This window comes from Doryrhamphus excisus, linkage group LG5 (assembly GCF_037039965.1).
Source record: "Doryrhamphus excisus strain RoL-2023G ecotype Guam linkage group LG5, RoL_Dexc_Guam_v1.1, whole genome shotgun sequence".
Lineage (NCBI taxonomy): Eukaryota > Metazoa > Chordata > Actinopteri > Syngnathiformes > Syngnathidae > Doryrhamphus > Doryrhamphus excisus.
The window spans coordinates 9241728-9265359 of record NC_136361.1 but is presented as its reverse complement, the minus strand read 5'-3'; the positions used below and the strand labels follow the sequence as shown (position 1 = coordinate 9265359).

The following is a 23632-nucleotide window of genomic DNA, read 5'->3' as shown; positions in this document are numbered from 1 at the left end:
TTCTCTGGTTTTCTGTACAAAAATGAGACTTACTTGTTATGATTTGTGGTCATATGAATTGGGCATGGCTTTGCATTTGAATCCATGCAAGTTTTACTATTATAAGACTTAATAGTAATTAGTCGTTTGAATGTAATTCTATTGAATGTGAGTTTTTATGGGCATATCCACTTCTTGTATTGCCTCATGACGAACAAAGATGAACAGATGTTTTTTTAAAGCCATAGCAATGTTGGGAAAAAAATCATTTCACTTTTGCTTTGCCTCACATTACTATGGTGCATTCAGGGACCGCTGGAAAAAGTGCGACATCTCAATGTGTGGCGAAAGTACATTGTCAGTGAAGCATAAAAAATAAATGTCAAACTTTTGTGGGCTAGTATGTTTATGCTGTACATTATTCTCATATTTATATGATAAGAGTAAATGAGATGTGTTTTCTGTGGGGGAAAAAAAAATCTGGGGAAAAAAAAATTCTGGGGAAAAAAATATTGTTCCCAAATGCCAAATTTGCAGGAATCCACTGCCTGACGCAAACAAACATGATAGATAAGGAAAGGAATGTTTCATTTCACTGAGAATCTTTGTTTCCTGCGCCATTCAGGACCATGCTGACTGTGCAAAACGTCCACCTCCTGCTGCTCCTCTTCTTCCTTCTCCGCCTGGCCTGGTCCCTCAACCCCCGAGACCCCAATGTGTGCAGCCTGTGGGAGAGGTGAGGCCTATGCTGCAGAAAACAAACAAATGCTGCCAATTCCACGGCGTGAAATCAAACATGTTTTCTCATCCAGTGTGTGATATGATGCAGAGGCTCGGGTGCAAGGGTCAGCATTCATCGTGAGCGTGATGTTCTATTGCATCCTTGGAGCTGTTAGCTCCTTTTTTGGACAATTCCAAGCCAAAGAGTCATGGTGTGGCTGGCATGAAGTTATTTTTATCCGCAGGAGGTCCATGAGTTTTGAGGACAGAGGTGGCCCAAGTGCAGCCTGGGGGCCATTTTGTGCTGTTCTGTCCGCAGCTCTAAAAAACTAAAAAAAAGAAAGAAATACTAAAAAAAAAAACTAAATAAAACAAAAAAAAAGTACAAATGTGTGATGTAATGAAAATAAAAGTTCATATAGTAATAGTAATAACACTAATAATCATTAAAAATCCCAAGAATTTACATTCATCAATGTTGGGTTTTAAATGGGAGCCTATGTTGCTTTTTCCACGTTTCTGACCTATAAATGTAGTTAGAATGTTGTATTCTCCCGTTAAACCATGCCAAAGTTTCACATAATGAGATTTGCGCGTCTGGAAGTGAGCCCTGAAAGAAGTTTGGGATGGCTCAAAACGCTGGGTTTCAAAAGGCGTGATCAAACGGTGCCTTTGTGACATCACAGAGGTGCGGACTTCCTCTTATATAAACTCTGCTCTCCGCCAAGCTCTGATACTCGAAACAAGCTCAGTCATGACACGCCAAAAAAAGTAATTACCAGACAGACGAGGGCGTTCAGTCGTGAGGGATGCCTCCTACAATATCGCCACCTGCCATTTGACGCCCCTGCACAACCTCAAGTTCCATTGGAGGATTGTGCTTGCGAACTCTCCACCGAGCCGAGTGGAAAACATCTCAGGCGGGATCTCCTTGTCATGCCAGTCACGTTGGAAGCCATCAGGACCTTCAAGGTTCCACTTTTGTCATCAGAGAATGACATTTTCCTCCACCTTTTAGTGTCCCATGTTTGATACTCTCCTGCAAATTCCAAATGGGCAATTTTGTGGCGTTGAAAAAGACGTTTTTTTCTTCTTCAAAGCCTTCTCTCACAGATGGTTACTGGGCTGCACTCTGTACCAGTAACAACCTTCATTTGGGCCGAGGATTTCCTTTCTATAAGCTTCATTTCCACCATTTGGAAAGTGGAGCCAAAGAGGAGAAGGACATATGACTCTATTAAGCGTATTTGCAGAGGAAGAAACCTGATTTGAATGAATTACCCTGAACTACAAATGCAAACCAGGAAGTTCAAGGTACAAAAAGTTCTTCAAAACGTGACGAATGACTGCTCCTGTTTGTGTTCAGCTTCACCACCTCTGTCAAGGAGTCGTACTCGCATCCTTATGACCACGTGACCGAGGAGCCCTGCTCGGACCCTCGGACCAGCTACAGATGCCCACGTCACAGGTAACAGCAGCATCCTTAACCCTTCGATGCACGAGTGACTGGACCCTACACTCTTCCATAAGTGGCTCAAAAATCACCCATCCTAGAATCAATGCCTTTTTATGACAATGTTGCCATTTTGGTTAGTTCATTAGGAAGATATTTCAAGAGAACAACCTGACCGGGTCATTTTTGACCCACTTATGGAAGGTTGGGGTAGTAACACAAAAACTAAAATGTATAAAAGGTAAGTTAAAAATATGAACGGCATGATATTAAAAACATGTTTTTTGCAGAATACCTGGAATATTAAATTATAACAATTTTTCATTAGGAAGATATTTCAAGAAAACAACCTGACCGGGTCATTTTTGACCCACTTATGGAAGGTTGGGGTAGTAACACAAAAACTAAAATTTCTTAAAATGTATAAAAGGTACGTTAAAAATGTGAACGGCATGATATTAAAAACATGTTTTTTAGGAATACCTGGAATATGAAATGATGAAAAATTTTCATTAGGAAGATATTTCAAGAAAACAACCTGACCAGGTCATTTTTGACCCACTTATGGAAGGTTGGGGTAGTAACACAAAAACTACAATTTCTTAAAATGTATAAAAGGTAAGTTAAAAATGTGAATGGCGTGATATTAAAAACATGTTTTTTTAGGAATACCTGGAATATGAAATGATAAAAAATTTTCATTACAAAGATATTTCAAGAAAACAACCTGACCGGGTCATTTTTGACCCACTTATGGAAGGTTGGGGTAGTAACACAAAAACTAAAATTTCTTAAAATGTATAAAAGGTAAGTTAAAAATGTGAACGGCATGGTATTAAAAACATGTTTTTTTTAGGAATACCTGGAATATGAAATGATGAAAAATTTTAATTATGAAGATATTTCAAGAAAACCACCTGACGGGGTCATTTTTGACCCACTTATGGAAGGTTGGGGTAGTAACACAAAAACTAAAATGTATAAAAGGTAAGTTAAAAATGTGAATGGCATGATATTAAAAACATGTTTTTTTAAGAATACCTGGAATATGAAATTATGAAAAAATTTTAATTATGAAGATATTTCAAGAAAACAACCTGACGGGGTCATTTTTGACCCACTTATGGAAGGTTGGGGTAGTAACACAAAAACTACAATTTCTTAAAATGTATAAAAGGTAAGTTACAAATGTGAACGGCATGATATTAAAAACATGTTTTTTTAGGAATACCTGGAATATGAAATGAAAATTTTCATTAGGAAGATATTTCAAGAAAACAACCTGACCGGGTCATTTTTGACCCACTTCTGCATCTAAGTTAACAGCGGTTTGACTGCCTTTCTGCCTCTTGAAGCTTGAAATGTTCCTGTGGTGTCTTCCTGCTAGGATCACCTACAAGACGGCCTACAGGCAGGCTGTGAAGACCGACTACCGCAAGCGCTACCAGTGCTGCCCGGGCTACTACGAGAGCCGCGACAAGTGTGTTCGTAAGTCAAATTGTCCTGCTTACATTCCACGATTGAAGTGTTAAGTGTTGGTAGATAAGATTCAGTAGATGAATAGAAATATTTCCAAGGTGTCCAGGCCAGTATAAAGCCTGCTAGACCAAACTGTTAGCGGAGACCGAAGCAGCGAGATGGTTTTGATTAAAGTTGAAATAGCTTTGACACATTTCTGTCATCAGATTAACATTACGCTCACGTCAGCTTTTCTCCTGCTGCTCAATCTGCTTCGTCAACACGATGATGAGTGTGCTGGGCCACGTTCTCCAAAATTGAGGGTTTGGGTTCTCTGCGGCTTCTCATGCAGAAGAAGTCGTGTTTGTACTGGATTTGCCGGTGTCGCTCTGTGAAAGCCCCGAACAGTCCCATCTAGGAAATGGTCACATTTTACTTCACATCAAGGATTTAGCAGCCTTTTTCACAATCTGACCACAAATAAGCTGCGAGGCGGGATTCAGGGATGGTTAGCTTACTGCTAGGGCTATTTGTTTGACTTTGACTCCTGCTGGTAGATCCTAGCCAATGTTGGGATTATATTATCATTATTCATCAGATTAACAGCAACAATAATATTGATGGTAATTGTTTTATTAGGGGCCACACGGTGGGCCGGTGGTTAGTGTGCAGACCTAGGTTCGATTCTCGGCATCTCTGTGTGAGTACTCCGGTTTCCTCCCAAAAATAGTCATACAAAAATATAGTTGTTTTAAAAATATTGTTTTAAATAATGGCCCATATGGGCACCCTGGATCATTTTAAAGATTTTCCTTTATATTATGTCATTGTTTTTTTTCAGTTAGCGATAGATGAGAAGTGGAATGAAGTTGATAGGAAAGAGTGCAATCATTATTTCAACAAAAGTAGGCAGCTGCCTAATTTTGGGCACCCTTGTTGTTTTATTGATTTGAATACATTAATTATTGGTACACAAAATGTTGACCTGTATGCACAAGTGAAGTCAATCATGAGAAAGGGTATTTCAGGTGTCCAATTGCACGTTGCATCTTCTCTGAAGAGTAGCACCATGGTAGCCTCAAAACAACTGTCAAATGACCTGAAAGCAAAGATTGTTCAACATCATGGTCTAGGGGAAGGATACAAAAAGCTAGCTCCGAGATTTAAGCTGTCAGTTTTCACTGTGAGGAACATAGTGAGGAAATGGAAGATGATGGAAGGCCCGGAGTGGCAGGCCAAGACAAATCTCATTGGCTGCTATATGAACCGTTTTTTTCTGCAAAAAGAGGATTTACTAAATACAGTAAAGTCTCGTTATATCGATATTCTCGGGAAAAATACCGATATAACCGGACTATCCATATATCCGATCCTGCGCCGAACTGCATTAAAAGTGGGCGGATCTTTGATATGGCATGTCATTTTCTCCTTGAGTTCATGGATTGCGTATCTAGCATGCTTTTGTACTACAATAAATTTTGTACTACAGTAAATAAAAATAAACGTACGCTGTTGTGATTACCGGTTACCGGGACATAATTCACCCCGGAACTATGGATAGGGAAGGTGTTGCCACCCGGAGGGGTAGGCGCGAGGGACGGGTGTTTTCCGCTGTGTGTGCTGCACTCTGGTGGTGGAAGTGTGAAAAATAAAGTTGACTGGAAGCAGCCGTTCGCAGTGTTCTTTTTTGGTATTGAAATCCTTAAGCAAAGATTGATTTAAGCTGCTTTTGTATCGATATAAGCAGACCAAATTGGCTGGCGGCAGATGAAAAGGGCATCCTAGTAACCGGATTATCATAATAACCGTGTATCGTACTAACAGAGCTAATTATATCATAAAAGACTAGAAATTTGCCGGGAAATGAAAATAGTATCGTAATAAGTAGTAATTCGTTTTAACCGATATTGATATAACGAGACTTTACTGTATTGATGTGGTTTTTCTGTTGGGGTGCCCAAAATGATGCACCTGCCTGCTTATTTATTGCACACTTTCTGTAAATCCCATAAAAATAATTTCATTTCTCATCTAATGATATATTTAACTGAAATGGCTGATCCCAAAAAACATATTTGTATTTAATATTTATAAAGGAAAATCTTGAAAATGATCAGGGGTTCCCAAACCTTTTCATACCACTGTATGTGTCATATATATATATAAAACTATTGTAAATGATTGTTAGTTCATAACTGCTTTTCAAAATGGACAGATAAAGTTTAAAAAGTTTTCATTACAAAGATATTTCAATTTTCATTACAAAGATATTTCAAGAAAACAACCTGACCGTGTGGAATTGACCCACTTATGGAAGGTTGGGGTAGTAACACAAAAACTACAATTTCTTAAAATGTATAAAAGGTAAGTTAAAAATGTGAATGGCATGATATCAAAAATGTGTTTTTTGAGGAATACCTGGAATATGAAATGATTGAATGAATATGACATTTTTGTTAAGTTATTTCAAGAAAACAACCTGACCGGGTCATTTTTGACCCACTTATGGAAGGTTGGGGTAGTAACACAAAAACTACAATTACTTAAAATTTATAAAAGATAGATTAAAAATGTGAATGGTATGATAGCAAAAAAATGTACACTAATAAAAGGAGTAAATAACAGTCCCACCAAAAAGGGTAGATGTGTGTGTGCATGCATGTGTGCGTTAGGTGTGTTCACAATGTCCCCTGTTGACTCCTCCGTGGTGAATCCAGTGTATAAATAAAGTTAGAAACCACGCACGGTCAAACACGGTCAGACAAGAATACCACCTCAGCCGCTGAAACCCTCTCATAAAGTGTGTCACATAAGAGCGAGTGGAATTGAAATATCTGCGATGGCAACTTTTCTTCATTATCAAATGACATATCATTACAGATAATAACACGTCGTCTTCACCTGATGACATGTTTGCCAGAGAAACAATCAGATTTTGTAATCGTTGGCCCTGCCCGTCTGTCTTTCATCAACAGCACGCTGCACCAAGGAGTGCGTCCACGGCCGTTGCGTGGCTCCAGACCGATGTCAGTGCGAGGGAGGATGGCGAGGCGACGACTGTTCTAGCGGTATGGAAAGTTCCTCTCTACTGCGTTATTTATCCTCCCCTTTAAGCCCATGTGTTTGATACAACGCCTGCTTTCCTCCTTCACCATGCGCACCACTATTAAAGATCCATAAACACAAGCGCAAAACTACAAGAATGACATCTTTACGTCAGTTGAGTGGCTTACGGCCATCGCAAACAGGAGGCTTTTCCAATGGAAACAAGCAGTGAGTCATTAGTTTGAGCCCAGAAGCAGCTTTAGTGGTCTAGACGCACCTCCACCTCTTAGCCACACTTGGAACATCTGATTAATATTAATAACAGTCAGCTCTACAACGGTGCAGATGTTAGCGGGCCTAACATTGATCCCTGCGGGACGTTCTCACATTCGTACTCGGTTCATTTTAAAAGAAGATTATATTGTTATTTTACAGAACACCAATATGAGATAGGAAAAACAAACCGGTATTGGGCGTTATGCTAAAGAGCTGCGAGAGTGCTAGCTCTGCTAGCTTAGCCATTATAACGTTGAATCTTGTCCGAGATCGAAGACAATCATTTCAGAAATGTCTTGTCCAAAGTTTTTCCACCTAAGGCCACAGACTGAAAAATGAAAGGATGCAAGGGCCACTTTGATATTTAGTAAAGATATGCTAAGATGTTATGTGTATGTCAAGAAAAAACGACAACTCAGCTTTGCGATATAGGAGAAAAAGCAACTTTCAATTTTGCTCTTTTTTTCCTAATTTTTGCTGTTTCCGCCCAAATAATTTGTAAATTCTCTTCTCATGACAACATTACTTTATTTCCATAATATTTTGACTTTATTCCCATAATACTATGACTTTTACCAAACCTAATTATTTTATTTTATTTAGTTGGTTTCTCATAATTTTACAAAAATGACAAATGTATTGTTATTTTTCCTCATAATATTACCACGTCATTAAAAAAATGATTCCAGAAGGTGGAAGTGAACCCGGGGTCTGCTAGCTATGTGGCCTGCGCGCTAACCGCTCATCCGCTGTGCAGCCCCATTCATATTCATATACGATGTATTACATTTTGGGGTTCTAGCAAAGGCGATGCGATATTACAGTACAGTAATTGTGTTTCTTTTGTAGCGTATTACTCCCATTACTGTTTATGAGTGTAAACAAACCAGTGACGTGATGCTAGTTAAACAGACACAAAACCTCTCGTAGCATACCTGTTTTGAAATTAAGAATTTGAAAATAAGGCAAATTTATGAGAAATTAAGGCAAATTCTGGTATTTCCAGGAAAAATGAACATTTTACTGTGCAACCGTGTAACAATGATGTTGCCAAGTGTTGCTGAGTTTTACACTTACACAGACTTTAATGATCTCTAAGCAGCGCTAGACTGGATTTTTTTTCCATGAGCAACAAAAATATGGGAAACTATTAAAATAGGAGGGCACCGGGAAAGTTTCCTGTGAAAAACTGGAGGGTTGCTAGTTATGCCTCACAGATAGAGTGATCATTTTATCTGTTTACTATGCTAATGTCAGGGGTTCTAAGCTTGATCCCTGTGGGACACCGCTATGGAGTGTTTACTACCGATAAACTCTTTCAATTGTGATCTGGAGCCACTAGTGAGGCTTCAAGTGCTTCTCAGATCTGTGAATGTCGTACTTTTTTCTTTTCACTGTAACGTGAAAAATAATCCTTGGTGGCCAAAATGGCGTATCCATCGCTGTTTTTCTTGCATGAATTGTGAAAAGCGAGCAGCATCTCGCTGGCGGCTGTGACGACTTTCCACAACCTTCAGCTTGTTTCATTTGGGTCGAAATACGCCACTTTATTTTTTTTCCTCTGCAGAAGAGAGAACTTGCTTTAACGGGTAGCAATTGCTGTCGATGGAGGGATGACGGGAAGAGGAAATGGAAAGAATGACCCCGCGCTCTTGTTTCTCTCACTCCTTCTTTTCTTGCACTTTTCTCCATTTTGCCTTTCACTCCCTCTGTCCCCTTCCCCTTGCTTTGAACTTCTTTTTATTTTTCTGTGCTTTTCTACTAGGTTTTTGGTTTAAAAGTGGGCGTGTGGAGTTTAGGTCTCTGGTTTAAAAGTGGGCGTGTGGAGTTGTCCAAGTGTGTGAAACAGGAGAGGACTTTGAGGTTTGCACTCCAAGTAACATGAAGAGGGAAGGAGATGGAAAAATGGGAATATTATGAGGTGGGATGGGAGTGCAAGAGTGGCTTATTAGGAGAGAGAAAGGGAAAAAAAATCTTCCACTTTTGTAATATTTTGGTGTGTCTGACCCACATCGCTGTCCATTTTTCATTAGCTTGGATGCACAGAAAAGCCATTAGAGGAAGAGACTAATTGAGTGGTCAGTTCCAAAACACAGCAATTAAAATTCCATGAAAAAGGACTTTAAAAGTGTGCTTTTGAAGGTGCTTCCACTGGAGCGCAAGCCTGTGGTTTGGTGTTTGAGAGCGATATTACATGTCATCATGTTGTATCATCATTGGAGGAAAATGTGGATCAGTACAAAAAAAAGTTTATCTACTGAGCGGAAAAAGGATGAACAACGAGTCAAATATTAATCACGGGAGAATTAGCTTTTTTAATTTAGTGGGTTTTTAGCTTTTAATCAGTAAAATGTGTCAACATCTCAAAGGTTCTCACGTCATTGAAACCCCAAACCAGGCTGCAAATTAGAAGCTCAAGGTGGATGATGGATAGATTGATGTTCTATTGGGTTCTTATACTGATCCCTGTGGAACACCAGTTCTATTGGCCAACATATAGTATTATATAAAGTATATAGTCATATGCAATATTCATATGACTTTATTCCCTGCAGTCTGTTATCTTCATTTCGTGTTGTGTCTCTGGGTTTTCAGCTTCTGCCCAGGGCCTTCAGAATCAGGAGTGCTGGCCCATGTCACTTCAACTACATTACCCATAGGGCTGTTTCTTTAACCAATCAGATTTCAGATTCACCTCTCAAAGCCCACATTAACATCAGCATTTTTTTTGCCCTCTCATTGGTTGACACCTGAAAGCCTAATCCCTAACACTCGGTTACCAGTGCCCTTGAACGCATCATCACATGACCAGTGCAGAGCTTCATTGAACCTGTTCTTTCTTAGCGTTCTGTATTCATGGCCTGGTAGTTGGGGAACTATGCTTTAACCTTAAACTGTATTATGGAAAGCAGGAAGTGAACAAATGTAACAGTTAGTGATTGTAAAAGTAGCAGATGGAGGGGTAGGATTTAATAAGCTTTGCTTCTTCCTACTCCTTTTGGACATGTGGAACTGGGAACTGATTATGGGATGCACTCAATTGGAATCTGATGCATGTTCAAATGAAATTAAACCATTACCATTATATGTTTTAATTATAAAAGTAATAATAAAAACATATAAAGCGAAGGTCCCTAAGTACCAGGCCAGGGAAAGCTTTGAAAATATATGTTCCTAAAGAACACGCAGCTTCTCCAAGTTACTACCATGCAGGTGAAGGTCTGTGTAAACACAATGGCTGCACCAGCTGAATTTCTCATTAGTCAACATGACAACGTGCGGCCGAGCCCCCTCGGCTGAGTCCGTTTCCGTTTACACAGAATAAGCCTCAAGTTGACCGGGATAAACACGGGCAGCAGCGCTTGCTCCGAGCCAAATTTGGATGTACTGGTGCGCCTTTCGGGAGCGGCAGCTTTAAAAAAAAAAAAAAAATCTGTATAGTTGTGGGGGCTGTTATCCACAGGCTTTTATTGTGAAGAGATGTTCCCCAGATTAGCCGTGATTTCAAAATAACACTCACTGAGGTGGCCATGAAATTGTTGGCGCCACTCTTCATTTTGAGAGAATGGCCGCTCTTCCATCAATGACATCATGGAGTATCACATGATGTGCATCTGCCTGTCCCAAAACACGACCCGCTGGAACCGACAGAACCCTCGCTGGAGTCTCTCCACTGAAATCCAAACCCTGTGTGAATGTCCTCTGCAGCCCGAATCCGAGCGTCTGAAGCTCGTCCATCTTGTGATCTCCATGCAAATCTCCTTGTCAGTTTCTTTTGGATGGGAAGACGACACTCCTGAGCTAAAGGGGGCTGGTCTGGATATAGGGGGACTGTGGGGGGGGGGGGTCAAAACCACAATTTGTGCAAGGGTGTTCTGTTCTTCATTTCTCTGTGGCTAAATACAGTATGCTGATTTTTTTATGTCAGTAATTGAATCATTTTGATGAAAAATGTGTTTTCCATGACATCATTATGTGCTACCACTGTGTGTGTGTGTGTGTGTGAATAAGCACTAAACAGACATGATTGCCGTGAGTTACGGTAAAGACTCTTTAGCTGGAAGATGACTGGAAAATGTATGAAAGTGTGCGTGTGTTTTAGTGCCAAGGTGGATGGAGTTGGTCAAAAACAACTTTCTGTCTCTTCATTTTGTTGACTTTTTTTGAATGCCTTTAAGTTGATATATTTAGCTTCTACTATTCAGACAAGTTTTTCAGGGGTCTTTCAGGGATGTGTGGTGCATTATTTTAATCTGACTTGATGACACCTTTTACTAGAAGGCCTTTAAGCACAACGAAAAACACTCCAAACAAAGACTTGAACGTCAAAATTGTGCTTTATTGGGGTTCATTAGTGTGATGAGTGACTTTCCACAAAGTAGGAAATCTTTTTTATAAATGGAATATTTTTGTAGCTACAAGTTCAAGCATATTTAACGTATACAAATATAAGGGGTTGCACTATTTTCACAGGTTAGTGGATTTGTGTAAGAACTGCATGTGTCCTTATAATGTACATATATGTATGTATTATTACTATATAGGCGTGGAGTAAGGGTATCAAATGCGTTGATATGCAGTATTCTACACTGGTCACTAGGTGTCAGTAATTATGACACCATAGTTTTATTAATGATTTAGTACAGCAACAACATACTAATGACAACATGCAGGAGTGTATATTACCATATTTTCTATACTATAAGGCGCACTTAAAAGGCTTTAATTTTATAAAATATCTATGAGGGACATGTGGGCACAGGGGCTTGGAAAACCCGTTTCCGATCTAAAGTTTTTTTTATCATTAGAGCCCTTGAGATGTCAAATAACAACCCTATAGTCAATCTTTACTCTCCTATTGCCCAACATAGGCAATATAATAACAGAAAAAAAGACATAAATTAGACATAGAGTATTTTCCGCACCATAAGGTGCATCTAATTATAAGGCGCTGTCTCAAATACGGGTTCTATTTCTGTACTTAACACATACATACATATTATAAGGTGCATGCCAAAACATACGGTTGAAGCGCCCAAGAAAGTCTGAGTGTCCAATGCAGGAGCAAACTTCAACATGGCCTCATGACGGGTAACTGCAGCGAAAGGAGAGCCCAAAAAATTGTTCAGGTGGCAAGACCCTCGACCTTAATATTTTATATTTCCGGGGTGGCCAAGTGGTTAGCGAGGAGACCCGGTGTCGATTCCCCGCTCGGGCATCTCCGTGTGGAGTTTCTCCCACATTCCAAAAACATGCATGCTAGGTTTTTTAACACTAGCGGAGAGATAGGCACAATGAGGCATGGCGGACGTTAAGCGTACATACTGTACGTATTACGTCATGTTCTCTGAATGGTTTAGTGCTGCCAGCGTAGGTATTACGTCCCTGTGTCCCTCATCGATTTTTTATAAAATGAAAGGCATTTAAGTGTGCCTTATAGTATGGAAAATATGTTAATATACACTCTTGTATGTTGTCATTAGTACAGGGGTGGGCAAACTACGGCCCGGGGGCCACATCCGGCCCGCCAAGTGTTTGAATACGGCCCGCCCAATCTTTCCAAAGTATTTCATTTAAACTCAACATACAACCTGGCATCATGGCCTGAGCCAACCTTTTGATGGTTTTATCAATTTCGTTTTTTGACATGGTCTGTTGTTTACAAAGTGCTCCTGAAAAAAGGGACACAAGCACATAATAATAATAATTATTATTATTATTATTATTATTAGATTATTATTAGATTATTATTAGATTATTATTAGATTATTATTAGAACTATTATGATTATTATAATTATTATATTAATTATATATAATATTATTATATTTGCATATTTTACATAATAATAATATAATAATTATTATTGTAATTTTATTGTAATTATTATAATATTTTATTATTTTTAAAATATTTAAATATAATATAAAATAATAAATAATAATAGCAGTTTGCATAACAATTTTACAGATACAATAATACCAGGTGGACTGTTACGTGTAAAATATATAGTCTGCCCCCCCCCCGTAAATTTTGTCATATCAATGCGAGTCAAAAAGTGTGCCCACCCCTGCATTAGTATGTTGTTGCTGTACTAAATCATTAATAAAACTGTGGTGTCATAATTACTGACACCTAGTGACCAGTGTAGAATACTGCATATCAACGCATCAGGCATACAGTTTGTTTCATTTGATACCCTTACTCCACGCCTATATAGTAATAATACATATATATATGTACATTATAAGGACACATGCAGTTCTCACACACATTCACTAACCTGTGAAAATAGTGCAACCCCTTATATTTGTATTTGAGTTCATATTAGTCATTTTTAGGCTTGCAGATACCCCAAAATACATTAAATATGCTTGAACTAACAATAGGCCGTAGATTTTGAAAATGGAGCCGCAAAAGTGGAAGCTCAAAGTTGATGTCCAACCCCAAACATTACTCTTGTACATATTTAACAGGCAGGGGCCCTGCTTGTCATCCCTGTGGGACACCTTTGGGGAATACATGTGAAGATTCTGAGTTCCATGAGCTTGTAATTCCAACACCTTCCTTCTCCTGCCAGCCTGCGGTGACAGACAGTGGGGTCCACGCTGCAGTCAGCCTTGCAAATGCCAGAACGGAGCCCTCTGCGATCCGGGCAAGGGGGCGTGTCTTTGCTCGCCGGGTTTCATCGGACGCTTCTGCGAGGAGGCCTGTCCCGCCGGCACCTTCGGGAAGGGCTGTCTGCAGAAGTGCAAGTGCGGGACGGGAGGTTCATGCGATAAAGCGAGCGGGGAGTGCTTGTGTCGCGACGGCTTCACCGGCACCTTGTAAGTGGACCTGGAAGACCTTTACACGTCATATCTTAAACTTTCAATCACAGTGGAAAAGGAGAAGGGGTCGTGGGGCAATACAACAGCTGCACGATTGCCCCACCCAACCACCCGGGCCATACTTTGGACACCCCTGGGTTAGCTGGTGCAATATACCTAATGAAGTGTCTGCTTAATGTACTCATACTGGTAATGCTTTATTTACACTAAAGTACATCACATTTACATTTACACAATTCAACAACAGAAATCTGGTAGGAAGAAGCAGAGCTTTTTTTTAAATAAAATCTAGCAAAAAAAGCTAAAATTATAATAATTTTAGTTTTTAATAATTATTCATTTATAATAACTGTTATTATTGGTATTATGAGTTGTATTATAAATTATAAAAATTTGTATCATTATTAAAATAACTTGTAAAAATATATAAATTACATATTTGATATAATAAAACAAAAAATATACATAATACATAATAATAATTATTATTATTCATTCATTCAATTTCTACCGCTTTTCCTCACGAGGGTCGCGGGGGTGCTGGAGCCTATCCCAGCTGTCCCTGGGCGAGAGGCGGGGTCCACCCTGGACTGGTGGCCAGCCAATCCCAGGGCACATATAGACAAACAACCATTCACACTCACATTCATACCTATGAACAATTTGGAGTGGCCAATTAACCTAGCATGTTTTTGGAATGTGGGAGGAAACCGGAGTACCCGGAGAAAAGCCACGCATGCACGGGGAGAACATGCAAACTCCACAGATGGCCGAGGGTGGATTATTATCATATAATTTAGGGAAAAATACTTATATGTTTATATTTTTGTGTTACGCAGTTGTGAGAAGCCGTGCTCCAGGAAGTGCCCGGCGCGGTGTCCCTGTCAAAATGGAGGCATCTGCAGGGGGAAAGGCATCTGTGCTTGTCCTCCTGGGTGGACGGTATGCAAAGTCGTTATATTAGATATTATATTATTTTAATTATTTTGTGCTGCATTCCATTTTACTACAAATTGTACAGTATGTGGACTTTGATTAAACGTGCGTCCTTCCCTCTGCGAAGGGTTCCGTCTGCACAGAGCGATGTCCCGAGGGAAGATACGGACCCAATTGTGCCGAGGAGTGCGTCTGCCACAATCGAGGCAAATGTGACCCTGAGACCGGCCAGTGCAAATGTGCCAAAGGTTTCACTGGTCACAGGTGTGTATACTGTACTGGTAGACATCTGGTGCGCCAGAATGCTGATTTTAGGCACCGCTGCCCCACATTGCCTGGAAAGGACAGGGAGAAGTGGCAGGAACACAGTCGGACATGTCAGCATTATGTATCCATCATTCCAACATCGCGTATAAACGTTTATTTCAGAAGTGAATATTAAATACTGTATTACATATGCAATGAAAATGACAGGTGGAAATGATTGCGATCTCAGGTGTAACGAGGAGTGTGCGGTGGGCTCGTACGGTCAGGACTGCGATGGCGCGTGCGACTGCGCCAACGGCGCTCGCTGCTACAACATCGACGGAGGCTGCCTGTGCGAGCCGGGATTCAGTGGTCCCAGCTGTAAGGACAGGATGTGCGCTCACGGCAAATACGGCATGCACTGCGAGCGTGCTTGTCTTTGCCAGGATGAGCACACGCTCAGGTAAGGGCCGCTTCACGGGGGGCCAAAATGGCTGAGTAGACGCTCACTCCCTTTGCCCGTTGTCGTTCAGCTGCCACCCAATGAAAGGCGAATGCACGTGCCAAGCAGGCTGGGCCGGGCTGTACTGCAACGAAACCTGTGCCCACGGTTTCTATGGCAACGGCTGCCTGGAGCCTTGCTTGTGTGTCAATGGAGGAGTGTGTGATGGCGCAAGTGGGCAGTGCCGGTGTACACCTGGCTATACGGTAAGCTATACTACATACTATACTACTTTATTTACTTTAAAGTTGGATTTTATTACACTGTGTATTTAAAAATACATTATTTATTTATTAAGACATGTAACAATAAACTTTAATTATTTCATATATGTACATGTTATCAATATTGGCTGGCGACAAGTCCAGCGTGTACCCCACCTCTTGCCTGAAGACAGCTGGGATAGGCTCCAGCATATGACCCTCGTGAGGATAAGTGGCATAGAAAATGGATGGATGGATATTCATTACATTTTATTTAATTAAATTATTCATTCATTTTCTGCCGCTTATCCTCACGAGGGTCAAGGGGGTGCTGGAGCCTATCCCAGCTGTCTTCAGGCGAGGACTGGTCACCAGCCAATATTGCACGTCCTTATTAGGAATATGTAAACTCCTTGAAATAATAACAAATGTTTTTCATTTAAACTATTTATAATAATATATTTACATTTGACAATTGAATTACTTTATTGACAATTGAATTACATTTTGAAGATTATTTTTATAAATGTATTATTATTATTACACTTATTATACTGCTGTATTTGATTATACTCTTGAGTACAATGGACGAACGGTGCCATTTTAATAACTGGGGGGTGAGAGTAATTATCGAAAAAAGGTTTTGTAACAAAACGTAACTAATATAAAGTACTTTAACAACATAATTAACAATGAACAAAAGACGTACGTCAAATACAAAATATCATGTATGTATTAAATTGTGTCTGAATGAATTAAAATGGATGTATGAATGATACAGTCGTACCTCCCTTGAGTGAAAATGGCACTGTCCGTTAATGTGCTAACCTTACGTTAGCCTTCAACAACCCGAAAGTCGCCTGCTCGCAATCAAATGTATTTAAAAAACCAACAAAAATACGACAGTCCGCCGCTTTTTTTTCAAAACTTTGCTTAAATAAATTATAACATATGTTTGTAGGGTGTTCATTGCGAGAGTCCTTGTAAAAGCGGCACCTACGGCAAGAACTGTTCCCTGGAATGTTCCTGTAAGAACTTTGTGGACTGCTCGCCGATTGACGGGGCCTGTTTCTGCAAAGAAGGTGAACGCCGCTCTTCAGGCTCCATGAATTAACTACTGTCATAGATTAAACATTTGCATGCACGTCAGGCTTCACTGAAAATGCAAATGTCTTCAGGCTGGCGAGGACCAGACTGCTCCGTGCCCTGCTCGGAGGGAACATGGGGCCGAGGATGCAACGCCACCTGTCAGTGCGCCAACGGGGCGAAATGCAGCGCCACACATGGATCCTGCACTTGCACAGCCGGCTGGCAGGGGGCGCACTGCGACCAGTCGTGCCCGGTGAGCCTTCAACGTATCAAATAAAATAGTATATCATATAATATCAACATAAAACATTATAAGTTGTATGCTATACTAAGTGATTTTAATGGTGAAGTTGTATTGTGAATCACAAGTTGGGCTGGTTTAATTGTTAACGGAAAATAAAATATATTTCTTTTAAATTGATTGAAATAAAATATATGCAAAATAGAATATATCAATGAAATGAAATAAATATATATTTTAAAACCAAATGATACAGTGTTCAATAAAACAGGACTACTTTTGTTTTATATGAGCAGGCTTTACAGACGCCTGATCTGTAGTTGTTACCGTGGCAACCACAGCATGTAGTATTTTGAGTCGCATTCGTATGATTGAGAGCTTTTCGGCATGTGCAGATGGGCTCGTTTGGGCCGGGCTGCCTGAAGAGGTGCGACTGCGTCCACGCTGATGGTTGCCTAGCGACCACAGGGGAGTGCCACTGCCTGCCAGGCTGGTGGGGTGAGTGATGATTACGCCCTGATACTCTAAAACGGAATGCATGTAACATCGGCATCAAAAAGTTAGCCTTTCCGCAGACACTAATGCTCATTGCTCATCTGTGAAGTTAATTTACTTTGTCCCCCCCCCCAGGCCCGCGCTGCAGTGAAGCGTGCTCAGAAGGCCTGTGGGGGCGCCACTGCAACCAGACCTGCTTCAAGCACTGCCCCAACAGCGACACTTGCGTACGGGAAACGGGGTCCTGTGTGTGTCGCCCAGGCTACTGGGGGGTTACCTGTCAGAACAGTGAGTTTTGCTGACACCCATGGCAACCAGTCCAAACTCTTCTTGACACGTCTCTGCCTCCCAGAATGCCGATCTGGCACATACGGGGACCAGTGCAGTTTGTCCTGCCCGTCCTGCGGCCAGTCGTACCGCTGCCACCATGTGACCGGAGAGTGCGATTGCCTTCCTGGATACACGGGACATGACTGCCATCAAGGTGGGCTTCAGGTTTGGTGATTATTATTTGAGCTAGACTCTTAAAATTACAAATGTTTTTTACATTTTTAAACTCATTTTTTTTAACTCTTTCAACTTTCTTCTTGGAAATTTTCTCCCTGTAATTATGACATTATTCCCACCATTAATTTCTACCGTTTTTCCTCACGAGGGTCGCAGGTGTGCTGGAGCCTATCCCAGCTGTTTTCGGGGTCCACCCTGGACTGGTGGCCAGCCAATCACAGGGCACATATAGACAAACAACCATTCACACTCACATTCATACCGATGGACAATTTGGAGGGGCCAATTAACCTAGCATGTTTTTGGAATGTGGGAGGAAACCGGAGTACCCGGAGAAAATCTGGGTTGGAGGTCGCTCTGTGTGGCGTTTCCATGTGCGTGTGTCGGTTTCTCCCACATTCCAATTGGTCTATATGTGCCCTGTGATTGGCTGGCGACCAGTCCAGGTTGTACCCTGCCTATCACCCAAAGTCAGCTGGGATAGGCTCCAGCATCCAAAGAAGCATACGATAGATAGATAGATAGATAGATAGATAGATAGATAGATAGATAGATAGATAGATAGATAGATAGATAGATAGATAGATAGATAGATAGATAGATAGACTTTCTTTATTGTCATTGCACAATATCACAGCCAACGAAATGTCGTTGCCTGGCTCCTGCATAATAATAATAATAATAATGTGGAGAATAAATAGATGACATCAAACATGAACAACAATGTACAGCGTAAACAGTAACTTACAAATAATTTAAATAATAAGCAGTGTAGAATATGGATGGTTACTTTTCCTCTCTATATAACAACTTTTCTCTTTTTATAGTTTGGATTTATTATTGTAAGTTTGTTACTGATATTTCAATTTCTGCGACATAAAATACATGGGCTAGTAAAAAAAAAAATTGCAGCGTGCCACAAATGGCCCTCAGGCCGCACTTAGTACACCACTGCACGAGCCAAATACTCAATGACTGATAGGCAGTGAGGGGTCACTGTCACTGTTGGCAACACTCTAAGGGTGTGTAAGGTTTCAACGGGTGTTTGGTACAGTGCATTAAGCTGTGTGAGAAATTTCAAGTCAATTCAATTGCAGAGGGGGTAATTCTAGGGTTTAATACTCCTGATTGCTACTCCACCCCTGACGAGTAGTAGTAGGAGTTTACGTTATGCTCTGTGTGTCCAGTATGTCCGTCCGGCTACTACGGCAAGCAGTGTTCTGAGGTGTGCGTCCGCTGTGCCAACAACGCCACGTGCAACCACAGAGATGGTCGATGCCAGTGTCTGCCCGGCTGGACGGCCACCGACTGCTCCATACGTGAGTGGCAGCGTGGAACTTCAACGTGACAAAAATGCTCCTCACTGACTTCTACTACGACTTTTGTGGTCTCCAGCATGCAGTCCAGGACGTTTTGGCACATTCTGCTCTCAATCTTGCGCCTGTCCCGCCAGTTTCCTGTGCGACAGGGTGACAGGCGACTGCGTGTGTGACACTGGAGACTGTCAACAAGGTAAAGGAGCGCACGCATTCACGTGATGATCAGAAACACTGGACTCCCCCTGCTGGCTGATTGACGTACGTCTTTTAACTCCTTGCACAGACCCGTCTGAGCCAGGCAGCGTCATGGTTCCGCTTCCTCCCGGAGAGAGGGAGTCGTGGGCAGCCATCAGTGGCGTGGTGGCGCTGGTCATCCTGGTGGTCCTGCTGCTGGTGCTGCTGCTGCTCTACCGGCGGCAGCAGAAGGCCAAGCAGAACAACACACCCACCGTCTCCTTCTCCACCACCCGCACGGTCAACTCGGAATACGCCGTTCCAGGTAGAGTCGTGAAAATGACATTTGATCTCAAGACAAAATTGAAATGGATTTATTGAAAAAGTCAAAACTTTCAGTCCTTCCTCATGTTTCAGTATACTGAACCAGTATACTGAACCAGTATACTGAGTATACTGGGATTGGCTGGCCACCAGTCCAGGGTGGACCCCGCCTCTCGCCCAAACACAGCTGGGATAGGCTCCAGCACCCCTGTGACCCTTGTGAGGAAAAGCAGTAGAAAATGAATGAATGAATGTTTATAATTGTATATAAGTAAGTATATTTATAAACACACAAACAACAAAACAATTGAATGTGAAACATTCATCAGAGAAATTAATTCCTATTAATAACAAAATAATACATTTTAAATTTATACTTCATTCATGCCGCTTATTCCTTATTAAGGGTTGCAGGGGTATGCTGGAGCCTATCCCAATAGACTTTGGGTGAGAGGCAGGGTACACCCTGACAATATTGAAATTTCATATCCACTCACTGTATACAGTATATTGGATTGAAGTAAACATAAAAACAATGTCATGTCAAAACATTTAGCAGAGAAATGAATGACTAATAATAATAAATAATAGATATACCATTTTTAATAATAAAAATGTGGATGTTTTGATTTAAGTAAATATATTTATACATCCATCCCATCCATCCGTTTTCTATGCCACTTATCCCCACTAGGAATTTATTATTATTATATTATATTTATACATACACTTTCCAAACATTTAGCAGAGAAATGAATGACTTAAAATAATAGATACACCATTTTTAATAATACATTGTGTGGATGTTTTGATTGAAGTAAATATATTTATACATCCATCCCATCCATCCATTTTCTATGCCACTTATCCTCACTAGGAATCGCAGGTATGCTGGAACCTTATATTATTATTATTATATTATATTTATACATTTTCCAAACATTTATCAGAGAAATGAATACCATTTAATTCAATAACATTTCAAATGGGAATTTATCTTTATTGACTTTATTTATAAAAAGCGAAGCTCACCATATCAAACAGTATGATGGATATGGATAGTAACAACGTAGTATAATGTGTATATGATATTCACGTGTGTGTTGCAGATGTTCCACACAGCTACCACCACTACTACTCCAACCCCAGCTACCACACGCTGAGGGACAACCGGCCCCCGCTGCCTCACCTCCCAAACAACCACGAGCGCACCATCAAGGTGACCCCCATGTTCTCTCTCTCTCGCTCGCTCACATACACACCTTCAACCAGGTCACCTTTCTTTATGTTCTTTGTGTAGAACACCAACAACCAGCTGTTCTGCAGCATGAAGAACATGGAGCGAGACCGACACAGCCTCTTCGGGGTGGAGAGCAACGCCACGCTGCCTGCGGACTGGAAACACCACGAAGGTCGCAAAGAGCCAGGTGAGCCTCGGCAGACCCTGGATCAGCCTCCTGACGGCGCACGCACACGGCAACATGCTAATGCAGCTCATGGAACCGTGAACGTTCCTGAAACGTGATTCACCAGGCGGAACATCTGCTGCTGGATGTCAATCAATGTTCTTCTCCATCTGCTGCCAAGCGTTCTTTTATTTGGTATCAAATGTTTAGCATTTATTGTATTTCCTTTGCCCAGACAGTCCGACAAGCCAGGAAGCTTTGGACTTCCAGTTGGACATGGAAATATAAAAACATGCTGCCATATTTCATGTTTCAATTGGTCTGCTTTGATCAATTGGAAATAAGTGGACTTGTTGTTTTCAGGAGCGTTTGGAATTGATCGGAGCTACAGCGCCAGCATGGGCAAATACTTCAACAAAGGTACGGTAGGTCACCACCCCCACCAACACCCACACCACCCTCCTCTTCAGCCTCCATAGACTGCAATGAATTATTAGAGGTCAGGATTTGGAAGCCACATAGAAGAAGCTTTCATGACGGACCCCGACCTTAAGCGAGCCCTCAGGAACTAGTGTTTTCTGCCACTTTAGGGTCCTGCCCGGGACCCCCGATGAAGGGGTGGTTAGGTTTTGGGTTCTGGTTAGTGTTAAGGTTGAGATAAGAGTTTTGAGTAGTGTCTGGGCTTCGGCCTTTTCTCTTCCCAACCAAAACCCTAGCACAGACTTGAACCCCAACATTTGGGGTTCGGGTAGGATTGATTAGAGTTTGGTTTTAGTTTTGTTGTCCTCGTCCAACAGAACTGAAGGATGCGGCGATGGCGAGCAGTAGCTCTCTGAACAGCGAGAATCCTTACGCCACCATCAAGGACCTACCCGGACCACCCTTCTGTCCCCCGGAGAGCAGCTACATGGAGATGAAGGCCGCCGTGCCAAGAGAGCGAGCATACACCGAAATCAGCCCACCGCCGCTTTTCAACGCCTCTTCTTTACGCAGAGGTGAGAGAGTCTTACGTGATTTTGTCTTACGGTCAAAGGTCACGTGGAGTACTTGGCCTATGACCTAAAAAGGCCTACGCATCGTTCTCCTTCTAGAGCGCCAGAATTCCGTTGGCCACGCCCCCCTGGAAGACCCCCACAGCCACTACGACCTCCCAGTCAACAGCCACATCCCGGGACACTATGACCTACCTCCCCTCCGCCGCCCTCCGTCTCCCAGGAGAACCCCCCAGTGACGATGGAGAGTCCATGAAGGTCACAGCAGCTCGGAGCGCCTCCATGGTACCGCTGAAGACTCAATGCCGCCCCCATGTGGGGCATGCTGGGACTCCATACAGTAAGTGAGGAGACGCCGCTGTGCAAGTGGATGGGGCTCTAATGCCCCTCCAATCTGGAAAGACTTTGAAAAGGGAGGATGTCTGGAATGTTTGAATCCACTCCAAATAAAAATGCTATCTTTTGTTTGCCACGCTCGCCGAGCATGTTCGCACGTTTCCTTTTTTCAGGATCACAAGGACTTTCAAGGTTGCAGTTTTTGATGTAAATGTGTACTTGTTGTGCTTTTTTTTAACCAACTGTGGATGTTTGTACAATTACTTTGAAGAAATATTTTAAATGATGCACTTTAGTTCAAAAACCAACTGAAAACCTTGTTGGATTACATTTGCACAACACAATTTGTACCACGGTGTTGCACAATGAAGAGTGGTTAGCATGTTGGCCACACACTCTGGAGATCCGGAAGACCTGGGTTCGAATCTCTGCTTCTTTGTGTGGAGTTTGCGTGCGTGGGTTTTCTCCGGGTTCTCCGGTTTCCTCCCACATTCCAAAAACATGCTAGGTTAATTGGCCACTCCAAATTGTCCATAGGTATGAATGTGAGTGTGAATGGTTGTTTGTCTATATGTGCCCTGTGATTGGCTGGCCCCCGCCTCTCTCACCAAAGACAGCTGGGATAGGCTCCAGCATACACCTGCGCCACAAATGGGTATAAATAACAAAAAAATGGATGGATGGATGGAATTTGTACCACTTAAAGACTTTAAAGCAGTTACCGTGTTTCCTCATATAGTGAATGTTTAGTTACTCAACAGCAGAGACTACCAGGCCTCTACGCCACCCATTTTGGGGGTTGATTGATTTATTAACCCCATCATCCCACATGAATAATCTTAGTTATATAAAATAGAATATTCATATATTGTGCATTATATTACTGCGTCTGCTTTTGCGCATTTGTGGCTTTTTGCTATAATTTTCGTCAAATGTCATTTCTTCAATATGATGCGGGTCAAAAATGGAACCAGGGGCCACAAATGGCCACCAGGGACAGGCATACATCATATTTGAATTCTTTCCATCCAAGACCACATTGACCGGCTTAAACAACACTTTTGGCTAAAAGTTTACTCTTTTGGACTACTTGAGGAAATA

At 41.5% G+C, this 23632-nt stretch overlaps 1 protein-coding gene across 1 annotated transcript in view; it reads left to right on the top strand.

Moving 5' to 3' along the window:
* Positions 1-23458, top strand: part of pear1 (platelet endothelial aggregation receptor 1) — a 53496-nt gene extending 30038 nt beyond the window's left edge. Inside the window, exons 3-24 of the mRNA XM_078790662.1 lie at positions 605-715; positions 2066-2167; positions 3540-3640; positions 6586-6678; positions 13512-13758; positions 14601-14703; positions 14825-14961; positions 15194-15406; positions 15477-15651; positions 16610-16730; positions 16827-16990; positions 17374-17476; positions 17609-17761; positions 17826-17957; positions 19168-19299; positions 19376-19492; positions 19583-19798; positions 20907-21016; positions 21098-21224; positions 21567-21623; positions 22001-22198; positions 22295-23458. Of these exons, the coding sequence (XP_078646788.1) occupies positions 609-715; positions 2066-2167; positions 3540-3640; positions 6586-6678; positions 13512-13758; positions 14601-14703; positions 14825-14961; positions 15194-15406; positions 15477-15651; positions 16610-16730; positions 16827-16990; positions 17374-17476; positions 17609-17761; positions 17826-17957; positions 19168-19299; positions 19376-19492; positions 19583-19798; positions 20907-21016; positions 21098-21224; positions 21567-21623; positions 22001-22198; positions 22295-22434 (3048 nt within the window). The 5' untranslated portion in view covers positions 605-608 and the 3' untranslated portion in view covers positions 22435-23458. The remainder of the gene's footprint in view (positions 1-604; positions 716-2065; positions 2168-3539; positions 3641-6585; positions 6679-13511; positions 13759-14600; positions 14704-14824; positions 14962-15193; positions 15407-15476; positions 15652-16609; positions 16731-16826; positions 16991-17373; positions 17477-17608; positions 17762-17825; positions 17958-19167; positions 19300-19375; positions 19493-19582; positions 19799-20906; positions 21017-21097; positions 21225-21566; positions 21624-22000; positions 22199-22294) is intronic.
* Positions 23459-23632: the final 174 nt, after the last annotated feature.